The sequence below is a fragment of the Moschus berezovskii genome, chromosome 25 (genome assembly GCF_049115385.1).
Source record: "Moschus berezovskii isolate FMDL1 chromosome 25, NW_MosBer_1.0, whole genome shotgun sequence".
Lineage (NCBI taxonomy): Eukaryota > Metazoa > Chordata > Mammalia > Artiodactyla > Moschidae > Moschus > Moschus berezovskii.
Window position 1 is genome coordinate 48,837,917 of NC_142484.1, and position 10,949 is coordinate 48,848,865.

General features: G+C 36.3%; 2 protein-coding genes and 8 non-coding genes across 13 annotated transcripts in view; 1 reads left to right on the forward strand and 9 right to left on the reverse strand.

Moving 5' to 3' along the window:
* CEP295 (centrosomal protein 295) overlaps positions 1–6,261 on the forward strand; it is a 60,718-nt gene extending 54,457 nt beyond the window's left edge. Inside the window, 6 exon segments of the mRNA XM_055416201.2 lie at positions 771–864; positions 954–1,118; positions 1,201–1,282; positions 1,436–1,507; positions 1,509–1,533; positions 1,623–6,261. Of these exon segments, the coding sequence (XP_055272176.2) occupies positions 771–864; positions 954–1,118; positions 1,201–1,282; positions 1,436–1,507; positions 1,509–1,533; positions 1,623–1,661 (477 nt within the window). The 3' untranslated portion in view covers positions 1,662–6,261.
* Positions 945–10,559, reverse strand: TAF1D (TATA-box binding protein associated factor, RNA polymerase I subunit D). 4 transcript variants are annotated; one of them, XR_016036355.1, is made up of 13 exons: positions 10,421–10,559; positions 9,407–9,791; positions 8,467–8,642; positions 7,191–7,248; positions 6,696–6,870; positions 5,958–6,006; positions 4,250–4,349; positions 4,006–4,041; positions 3,463–3,496; positions 2,821–2,867; positions 2,470–2,527; positions 2,046–2,083; positions 945–1,807 (listed from the first exon to the last, which is right to left on the reverse strand). XR_016036355.1 is itself a non-coding variant. In XM_088832205.1 (5 exons), the coding sequence occupies exons 1-5, from the start codon at positions 10,477–10,479 to the stop codon at positions 6,727–6,729; spliced, it is 822 nt and encodes a 273-aa protein (XP_088688331.1). In that variant the 5' UTR covers positions 10,480–10,559; the 3' UTR covers positions 6,601–6,726. The 4 variants fall into 4 exon arrangements, 1 of the variants encoding a protein (XP_088688331.1); XR_016036357.1 differs by lacking the exon at positions 6,696–6,870; XR_016036356.1 differs by lacking the exon at positions 2,046–2,083.
* On the reverse strand, positions 1,888–2,014 carry LOC129549135 (small nucleolar RNA SNORA25). The gene has a single exon (XR_008684497.1). It is a non-coding gene; the product is annotated as a small nucleolar RNA SNORA25 (small nucleolar RNA).
* Positions 2,315–2,437, reverse strand: LOC129549138 (small nucleolar RNA SNORA32). Its single transcript, XR_008684500.2, has one exon. It is a non-coding gene; the product is annotated as a small nucleolar RNA SNORA32 (small nucleolar RNA).
* On the reverse strand, positions 2,666–2,738 carry LOC129549133 (small nucleolar RNA Z40). The gene has a single exon (XR_008684494.1). It is a non-coding gene; the product is annotated as a small nucleolar RNA Z40 (small nucleolar RNA).
* Positions 2,974–3,107, reverse strand: LOC129549136 (small nucleolar RNA SNORA1). The gene has a single exon (XR_008684498.1). It is a non-coding gene; the product is annotated as a small nucleolar RNA SNORA1 (small nucleolar RNA).
* Positions 3,579–3,715, reverse strand: LOC129549134 (small nucleolar RNA SNORA8). Its single transcript, XR_008684496.1, has one exon. It is a non-coding gene; the product is annotated as a small nucleolar RNA SNORA8 (small nucleolar RNA).
* On the reverse strand, positions 4,129–4,201 carry LOC129549147 (small nucleolar RNA SNORD5). Its single transcript, XR_008684507.1, has one exon. It is a non-coding gene; the product is annotated as a small nucleolar RNA SNORD5 (small nucleolar RNA).
* On the reverse strand, positions 4,398–4,528 carry LOC129549139 (small nucleolar RNA SNORA18). The gene has a single exon (XR_008684501.1). It is a non-coding gene; the product is annotated as a small nucleolar RNA SNORA18 (small nucleolar RNA).
* On the reverse strand, positions 6,134–6,260 carry LOC129549143 (small nucleolar RNA SNORA40). Its single transcript, XR_008684504.1, has one exon. It is a non-coding gene; the product is annotated as a small nucleolar RNA SNORA40 (small nucleolar RNA).
* Positions 10,560–10,949: the final 390 nt, after the last annotated feature.

Consider the following 10,949-nt stretch of genomic DNA (forward strand, 5'->3'; position numbering starts at 1 on the left):
TTTTCTTGAGATCTCTGGTCTTTTCCATTCTATTGTTTCTTTGATCTGTTAGGAAGGCTTTCTCTCTCCTTGCTATTCTTTGGAACTCTGCATTCAGATCAGTCTTTTCTTTGGAACTCCTTTGTCTTTCTCTTCTCAGCTATCTCTGTAAGGCCCCCTCAGACAGCCATTTTGCTTTTTTGCATTTTTCTTGGGGATGGTCTTGATCACTGCCTCCTGTAGTGTCTTATATTTTTTTAGGCACCCTATCAGATCTAATCCCTTGAATCTATTTTGTCACTTCCACTGTATAATTTTTCCTACTTCCTTCAATTTAAGTCTGAATTTGGCAATAAGGAGTTCATGATCTGAGCCAGTCAGGTCATCTGATTTCAGTGTCGACCACGTGGCAGTGTCCATGTGTAGAGTCTTCTCCTGTGTAGGGTTAGGGTTGGAAGAGTGTTTGCTGTGTGGTGGTGGTGTAGTTACTAAATTGTGTCCAACTCTGGTGACCCCATTGCCCGCCAGGCTCCTCTGTCCATGGGATACTCCTGGCAAGAACTGGAATGGGTTGCCATTTCCTTCTCCAGGGGATCTTCCCAACCCAGGAATTGAACCCACGTCTCCTGGTGGTTCAGATGGTAAAGAGTCTGCCTGCAGTGCAGGAGACCCGGGTTCGATCCCTTACATTTTTCAGTGCTTGCTTGACTCATTCTTTAAGTTTTTGAAGGTTGTCTGCTGTGGGTAACTCAGAATAGTGGTCAAGTCTTCTATGATTTTCTTGCAATTAGGTGAGTGAATTTCTGCCTCTTCTGTCAGAAACAGAAAACTCAGATTATCCAGGTATGTCAGAACATCCACTGGAGAAACCAACTGTGTGTGCAGGTATGTGCATCAGATTGGTGAACCCACATCCATTCAGGAGAACTTGAAATTTTGTGTACTGCTGACATACTTTTTTTAAAAAAAAACAGAAACCTTTTCAGGGTGTACAGCTGCACCAGAGAGCTTACAAGAAGCATTCATAAAAAGAAAAAAGGCATTTATAGAGAGATCCTCACGGAGGCAGAAAGAGATAAAGGACAAAGTTCATGCCTCTGGAAATTCTCAAACCAAAACAATAACGGAGAAAACTACAGGTATCTGTTATCAAAGTGAATTATGTATTTACTTAGTGGTTTTACTCAGTGGATTTAACTCAGTGGCTTGTTCTCCACTCAGGTTCATTTGTGCGTAAAGTTAAGGTGTCTCTTCCTGAAGATAGAAAGACTGCACAACCCCATATGCACCAAAGGGCACTAGGGTATGTATATGGATTTATATATATCTGACAGACAAAGGAATGGCAATCCACTCCATGGGAAATCCCTCATGGGGTTGCATAGTCAGATGCAACTTTAGTGACTAAACATGTATCTGAAGTGTCTGTCTTTAATTCCATATAAATTTCTTACAGATTATACCTTCAATTAGCTGAAATGAAAAAGCAAAAGGAAGTGAAAGCAAAGCAAGATGCACATGCCCAAAACAGCAAGGACAAAAGAATTTCATGAGGTAAGCAGCATCTCATACATACCCCCAACTTTTCATGTCTAAGGCACATCAGAGCCTGATATTAATAACTGATATTATTTCCTCCACAGAAAACATTAGAGAAGCTTCCAGCCAGAAATATATGCTGACTTTCTACACAATGGTTTCTTTTTATTCATAACATAGGGAAAGTTATTTAAGTCAATAAATTTTTAAGGATTTTCACATGTCCTGATTCTTTACACTGCCAATCCATCACCATAGCTCCTCCAAAGTTGTCATCTTCAAGGTAGACCTGAAGAAGAGTAGATACTGGTTAAGTCTGCAAGACATTTACATTTTACTTTTCCACATCACCAGTCATGGATATGAATGGCTTGTATCTCCATCAGGAAAACATAGCACTATTGAGTGACTGTTATATCCAATGGAGAATTCAATCTTTGGTCACAGCGTTAAGGGCTCCAGGATTTGGTCCCATCAGCCCTCTTTGAAATGACCTACAAAAATTGTTTTCTCTAATGTGTGCATACCTTTCAAAAAAGTTCTGCTCAATCCATAGCTGTGATGCCTGTATAACAGAAATATTAAAGGTTTCATTTTCAGAGATCCTCGTGTAAAGTTCTGAAGCCAGCTACCCCAGGAATAAACTGGAAAACTCCAGAAATCTAGGCATAGACTGTTAAACGCTAGGCATAGACTAGCAATGTCTGGGTATTATAAAACCTAACTAGAAAAATGGCTGTGTTCTACTTGTACTAGAACAGTGCTGACCTTCACAAGTAATTAATTAAGGCTAATAAAATGTTCCCAATAGGCTAAATGCTAACATAGTAGCAGGAAGATAAACCTAGTTGGGATTTTGCTTTACGGTCATGTCCACAGCAAATAAGAAACTGCATTCTAAAAGCCTTGGTAATGACCATCAAAACCTGACTGATAAAACAAATTACTTGCCAGTTGTTTTAGTTGGGCCTCTTAGATCTTCAATGGAGTTCACTTCAAAGTTTGCCACCTACAGAAAAGGGTTTTAACAATAACTGGGACTGATTTGGTTACAATTTCATTCATACCTAAACTTTGTTGCAAAACATATATGTCCTCAGGCAACTTTAATCTTAGAGCTTTCATGTTTTAAAATATAGTTTAATATGGATGTTCAGAAAGGCTATTTTCACTCAGCCCATTCAGAGCAGTTGAACAATTTGCCCATCATCATAACATCACTGAAAAAAATAAAACAGCTAATGGGCTGTTTAACATCTAGTTTTTTTCATTAAATACAAGGGGGAAAAGTGAAAATCTTACCTGTAATCTTCAAGATCCAATTTCCTCAAGCAGTTTACTATAGAATCCTAGAAGTTAAACATAGCAAGTGCATTGGTGTTTAATCCTTCATCTTTCCTAATATTGAAAAGCCATATTATATTCAATTTTTACTCATGAGCCTAGCCAAAAAAAAAATGTTACAGGTCTCATTGTCACCACTGCAATAAAATTACAGTGATGGAAGCAAAACCTGTGTTCTCAATGTAGCCGCATTACCAGTTTTATGGACACCATGAACAAGTGCCCATTTTCAGTAGAATGAGGCTTTTTAAGTAAGTTTCCCAAGCTTAAGAGAATGTGCAAAAGGCTTGTACTCTTGCCTGGAAAATCCCATGGACAGAGGAGGCTGGTAGGGTACAGTCCATGGGGTCGCTAAGAATTGGACACAACTGAGCAGACTTCTCACTTTAATGCACTGGAGAAGGAAATGGCAACCCACTCCAGTGTTCTTGCCTGGAGAATCCCAGGGACAGGGGAGCCTGGTGGGCTGCCATCTATGGGGTCACACAGAGTCAGACACAACTAAAGCGACTTGGCAGCAGCAGCAGCACCTGTACAGTTCCACTGTTTTGCTAAGCATACTATCAGTAAAGGAAAGCTGCTAAAAGCAACAGAAAATACCTGTTTAGGGTCAGAAGGTGGGATCTGTCTTGTTCTTAATGACAACCATAAGAAAAAAAAGTATTAGTTACTATTGAAGATTATGTCAAATTGAACAGTATAAAAAACTAAAAGGATACTGTATCAGTAGAAATACCAGGTCTAACATGCACAAAGCAAAAAAACCAACGATGCCAGATACTGAATTTATATCGCACTGTGTTTTGAACAGCCAGCAGGAACAAACTGCTGAATGCAGATACCATGCAGTGCAATTTTGATTGAACTGGAACCACCCCAACCTCATTCTGTAATGATACTATCTGAGAAATTTACTTTCACACACACCTCTAAAATTTTTGTAACATGTGAAATAATTTTTTCCTGTTTGTCATTCCAGCAAGGCAACTAACTACATTAACTCTTATCTTAAACTATAAACTTAGTCATTACCTTTTTACCCTCTCTATACCTATAAAACTTACATCGGAAACTATACAATCATTTACACTGTTTTCAGAACTTCTGAATCCTATTTGAATAGAAATTAAATATTCTACTTACCTCTAAAAAGTCACCAAGTTCAAATCATATTAATTCCTGCAGATACCAAATAAAAGATTACTTACTCATGATTAAAAAACAAAACCTAAATATATGCTTATTTAAATATTTTGTTATACTCAGCTCTATCAGAATTAAAAGTTTTAGTTCATATCTGTATCATTCAGCAGTTGAACATTAAATTCATCATCTGAACTGGAATGGTAACCCCCCCACCAAATGATAGTCACTAACTAAAATGTACCTAAGTTGCTGATGCTGCTAAGTTGCTTCAGTCGTGTCCCACTCTGCGACCCCATATCATACCCTCAAACTTGACAGAGATCATTGGGATATGCCAGTACCTAAGATTAAAAAAAAAATTGTTAGGTTTTTCATAGTTTAATTGTCAGCTATGTCTTGTAGTTCTTTCCCACAGATCTAACAGGTAGTTCTATGAGTAAAGGAAACTACATAGTTACTTTATGAGGCGTTTCCAACGACGTAGGTTTATAGAAAAAGCCCCATCGGGATAGACCTCAACTGTTGCTTAATCATCATAAATTAATCACAGGATATGTATTTTTAAATCAATGCTTAGGAAAGACAGTATAAAGTACCAAGTAGCTATTACAGCTGAACCAAAAAATTCCATATGTAAATTTAAGCTTGATTATTAAGAACTTCATTACTACAATGTGTTTAACCTATGCAGTGCCCAGATTACTACAAAACAATTTAAATGAATTTTTGGCTTTAAATTGAGAACTATAATGTAAAATATTTTCTCATTGATAACAATTATGAAAATACAGAAAATTGTTAATATGCCTGATGTTCTGACCATTTGGGGATCACGGAGGACTAATTTGGCATTTGTATATCATTCAGATTTATGAAATTATGTGTCCTGTGTAGTCATTTCTAGCATTATACTATTAAATTTTCTACTTCATTTTAGTATATGCATCCCTTAAAAAATATTGTGGGACTTCCCTGGTGGTTTACTGGTTAAGCAGGGGGTGTGGGTTCTCTATGTTCAACATCACAATTAGAGAAATGCAAATCAGGGTGAGAATGGCCATCATTTAAAAGTCTACAAGTAATAAATGCCAGAGAGGGTGTTGGAGAGAAAAAAAAAGGAACCTTCTCCTACATTGTTGGTGGTAAATTGGTACTGTCACTACAGGAAACAGTAGAGCTACCATATGAGCAATCCCACGCAAAGAAAAATATGGTTGGAAAGGATACATGCACCTCTGTTCACTACAGCACTGTTCCAGGATATGGAACCAACATAAATGTCCACTGAGATGAACTGGTAAAGATGTGTGGGAGGGGCGTGTATATTACTCAGCCATCAATATGAAAATGCTGCCATTTGCAGCAACATGGATGGACCTAGCAATATACAAAGCAAGCTAAGTCAGAAATAGGTATCACTTATATGTGGAATCTGAAGTACCACACAAATGAACACATATGAAACAAACAGATATAGACTTGTGGTTGGACAGGAGGTGGAGGTGTGGGGGAGCCATGGACTGGGAACTTGGGATTAGCAGATATAAATTCGTAAGATAAACAAGGGCTTACTATATAGCACAGGGGATTAATATTTAATATTCTGGGATCATTAAAAAAATCATATAACTGAGTCACTTTGCTGTACAGCAGAAATTAGCATTGCAAAGCAACTATTCCATAAAATTTTAAAAATAAATTGTATAGGGGGTGTTAGATTAAAAACTCATATGCTTGAAGAGGGAATACTGAAGATTCTGATAGCTTAAATTATAGTTCTGTGACCCTTTCCTGCAAGCAAAGTATTACTATAAAACATGCCAATCCTGATATTCATTTGTTACATGATGAATAGAAATTTCAAGTTGGCAAAAATGCCTTTCAAAAATTAAACCTCTGGAGAAGTTCTGACAGTGTATCATATTTACACAAATCTGAACCAAACTCACCTAGACATATCTTTGGAAAATCCAGACACTGTATTCCGAAGATAAAAGCCTAAAAAAAGAAGCCCATCTTTGAACTGAGTATTAGGATCAATACAGCTGGTAATTTAGAAGCTTATTTAACTTTATAGCCCTGGAAGCAATCTTTATGCTCATCAATACACACCCATTTTAAGGATCATGTTCCTTCTTATCTGTATCAAAACTCATACTGAACAATGAGTTGTGGGTTGCAAAAGAGGATTTACTTTTGCACTTGTCTGTAAGTCTTTGTCCACAAATTAAACAAAAACAAACACAAGTGCTACTGTAAAATGCATTATATACAGTAGTGATGAAAATGATATTTGTAATACAGGTAGTTAGCAACAAAATTATTACAGTACTCAGCATTTCACACTAAATTGTCTAACTAAAACAAAAACAGGAAGTTGAAGGCACCCTAAGGTAGCTGAAAAAAAAAAATCATTGTTCATGCAAACTTTTCAAGATTACACGGTACCTTTAAGTTCTCTTACCTTAGAAATAAACCATCATAGGCAAAAACAGTAGGACTTTTGTTTATTATTTGTCAAGTCAATCTCTGCAGTAACAGCCTCAATCTACATAATTTTTCTTATAATTACTACTTCAGGAGTTTTACAAATCTTTATAAGTATTCTTTATTTTTTTACAGAGTTGTGTTTTTCTAAGGCTGGCATATATATTCACTCTTAACATCTTCGATTTTATTCTGTTTACCTTGTCCAGTATTTATAATCCTATCTCTCTTTCAGGCCATTTTGTCCTCTGTCCAGTGTTTAGATTTTGATGTTCTCTTTTTAAGCAAAGCAGTTTCTTCAGTATATTCCTCTTGATCCAAATATATATTCTTCTTCTTTGGAAATTCAGAACTTATTATGAAATAACTATTCTCCTGCATAAGAAGTATTGGTAAGATATATAACCAATTTTACTGCACTAGAAATTACATACAACTTAAAATTACATTTGGATTTTTTTTTCTCATTTGATATCCTAGTAAGAATAAAATTCATTAAAACTTACAATACTATTGACATAGTACTGCTAATTGAAGTTCTTAATTTATCTATAAAATTCTCATTTTTATCCTCACATTTCTTGCACCAAGGGCACTGAGCCTTTCTAAAATTAGACAGTAACACTACAGGATAAAAATCTCCCTTTGTCAACTCCTGCCCTCCCAAAACAAAATGGAATAAAAATGTCACTTACCACCAACTTAATATCACATTCATCATGTTCAAGGTTTGCTGCAATCTCCTCCTCTGCTCTGTAATATTAAAAACATTATCACTCAGATGACAGATTCATAGCATACTGTTACGACATACAACTGAACCAGCATTATTAAATATTAAGTATGAATACTTATTTAAGTAACATTTAATCCTTAAAGTATTAATTAATGAATTTCTCCTGAGAAATCTGTACGCAGGTCAAGAAGCAACAGTTAGAACTGGACATGGAACAAGACTGGTTCCAAATTGGGAAAGGAGTGTGTCAAGGCTGTATATTGTCACCCTGTTTATTTAACTTATATGCAGAATACATCATGAGAAACGCTGGACTGGAGGAAGCACAAGCTGGAATCAAGATTGCAGGGAGAAATATCAATAACCTCAGATACGTAGATGACACCACCCTTATGGCAAAAAGCAAAGAACTATAGAGCCTTTTGATGAAAGTGAAAGAGGAAAATGAAAAAGTTGGCTTAAAGCTCAACATTCAGAAAACTATCATGGCATGTGGTCCCATCACTTCATGGGAAATAGATGGGGAAACAGTGGCTGACTTTATTTTTTGGGGCTCCAAAATCACTGCAGATGGTGACTGCAGCCATGAAATTAAAAGACGCTTACTCCTTGGAAGAAAAGCCATGACCAACCTAGACAGCATATTAAAAAGCAGATATGTTACTTTGTCGATAAAGGTCAATCTAGTCAAAGCTATGGTTTTTCCAGTAGTCACGTATGAATGTGAGAGTTGGACCATAAAGAAAGCTGAGCACCTAAGAATTGATGTTTTTGAACTGTGGTGTTGGAGAAGACTCTTCAGAGTTCCTTAGACTGCAAGGAGATCAAACCAGTCTATCCTAATCAGTCCTAAATATTCCTTGGAAGGACTGATGCTGAAGCTGAAACTCCAATACTTTGGCCACCTGATGTAAAGAACCAACTCCTTGGACAAGACCCTGATGCTAGGAAAGATTGAAGGCAGGCGAAAGGGACGACAGAGGATGAGGTGGTTGGATGGCATCACTAACTGGATGGATATGAGTTTGAGCAAGCTCTGGGAGCTGGTGATGGACAGGGAAGCCTGGCATGCTGCAGTCCATGGAGCCCCAAAGTGTCAGACATGACTGAGAGACTGAACATTTAATATGAATTTTAAACATTAAAACTATTAAAATCTAAACAGTATAATGTGGAGCAACATTAAAACTTAAAACCACAACAATGTTCAAAATTGTCCCAATGGCTGAACTTACGCTGACTCTTCAATAGGAGAGAGAGACCCATCATCATCCAAGTATTTGTATCTTCGACTATCAAGGTCTTCTTTTTCTAAATCTTCAGCAACATTCATCTGTTTCAAGGATTCCTTGAGGTAGTATTCATACTTCAGTTTTTCAAGGTAGTTAAAAAATCCTCTTGCCACTGCTTGCTATATACCAGAACATCCTGTTGTAAGTCACAGACTTGGAAAAAAACTTTTCTACCAGATAGATGCTTATGTTCTAAAATAACAAGGAAGCTCTAACTCTGCCCTATGGCGAGAATTCACTGTTCTACCAAGCAAGTTACCAAAGTTGTTACACCAAGAAAAACAAGCACAAATCTTGTATATGGTTTGGATGCTTCTAAAGACTTTAATGCAAATTGAAAGGTCTGTTTTAGTCACTTTTAAACATAAGACGTTAATAATTACTAATCCTTTCCAATAAGTCAGATTTTTAGAACAAGTAACTACAAATTACGCAGTCACTTAAAATTCAAATATTTGAGTCTACTGCTATGAACTGGCTTATCTGTCAGATGATTCTGTCAGAAATGAAATCTACTAAAGCCACTGAACACAAAAGTCAGGTGTGGGTTTGACTTAGGTTATAGTAAAATAACTAGGCGTTATGAGTTTTAGGAATGATGTTTAAAACCTGTTTGGCTAAGAGCCAGGTATAAAAATGTCCTTGGAGCACTTTACATGCAGATGTATACACCCAATATACCAGTGAAGATTACATTCAGAAGCCCAAGTCAACGTTGAACTGAAAGATGGAGGTAGCATTTAAGTGGCAGTATAGTCAGGATAAAGAAGTATTATCAAAGTTGCTAATTGCATGTTCCACGTGTTACCTAAATTCTTAAAGTGACCAACAACTCATTTCACACATTTAAGCTGTGTATGAGCATATATAAATAATAACTCACCTCAAAGGTTAAAATTTTTCTCCAAGGTAATGGTTTTCTTCCATTTTCTGATTCTAAAAATGGGAAACCAGGTCTCTTGTCTTTAAATTGTTTCTCAGTAATTTGTGAGTATTTAGTGGTTCTCCTTCCTTTTGGTCTTCCTACTGATCTTCCCGTTGGTTTGTATTTCTTCTTTTTATGTTTACGTTTCTTATTTTTGAATCTTTCAAAAATAGCCTTTAAAGTCAGTGGTCTTGGCTCTATAGATGAGTCACTAGATGACTCTGTTGCTTGAGTACTTTTGGGTATGTTAACCAATTTTCTAATAGTGTTTCTTTGCCTCCGTTTAGGTGGGTCAGGAACACACTGAGTTTTAAATAAGCTGCTACCAGATGAAGAGTTGTCACTAGAAAACAGGGAAAGATTAATCGCACTCTCTCAAATTACTGAATGTTTATTACCAGTAATACATTTTAAAAAAATCAAAGCAGGAAAACATACTTAGAATAATTTCTTAAAAGATAGGCTCAGTACTAACAAACTGCTAAAGTGGCCCATAACGCCACTGCCATAGTGATCTTCCTTTATGTAAGTTCCATAAAGGCATCCTGTTCACTGCTAGATCCTAAACGAAGTAAGACAAAGCCTCCCCTAAATAAAACAAGAGTATCTTAGTAGAGAGGTATCTGATGTGAATATACTAGAAATGCTCATGGGATTTCCCAGTGAGATCAATGATTTAGACTAGATACCTTTCATAACACATAAGCCAGCATCCTTGCTAACGTGAAATGAGAACAAGTTGATTTTAAAGCAAGATAGATTCACTAATACCAATCTTCTTACATAGTTCAAAAACTTAAAAGGCCTGTCCAAACCAAGTTTTGCCTTTTCTGTTCCAATTCTTGAAAATTACATTTACACCACTCATTACTGACAATGGTTTATGCCCTCCCAGTAATTCAAATACAGTACATATTACCATCCAGTCTCTTATCCAGGAAAAATCTGTTTTTTTTTTTTAAAGGCACTTACCTTTGATTCTCAGTTTCCACAGCTGAAGCAGATGCTGTTGCGTAGTTAAGAGAATCCATTCTTTATCCAAGTCCCTCTCAAATTATCTTTTGCTTTCAATAGATTTGACCATATAAAATCTGGTAAATGTGTAGTTTCCCTGAACAAATTAATGCCAACAGTTAGTAATAAGAGTAATACAAATATTGATGTATCTGTGAGTTATGTAAATAATATGTAAATTAAGGCCATATTACTTACAAAGCCTTTAATATTTTCTGGTAGTAACTGTAAATTCAGATCAATTCTAAAATCTAGAGATTTGATTCACGGTTGTTTCAGTTTTACCTCCTTCATCTGTCCAGTGGAGTAAGATTCCAGAAGAGGAGGTAATTTCCAACAGTATCAAGGAACTTTCCCAACAGGAAAAAATGTAATTTTAACCCTTAGCCATAGTAATGTACATGAAGAGTATCAGTGTTCAACAGCAGAAGTTAACTACTATGTGTGGCCTCAGTATAGCAGGGAAAACAATCCGACTCTTTGCAAC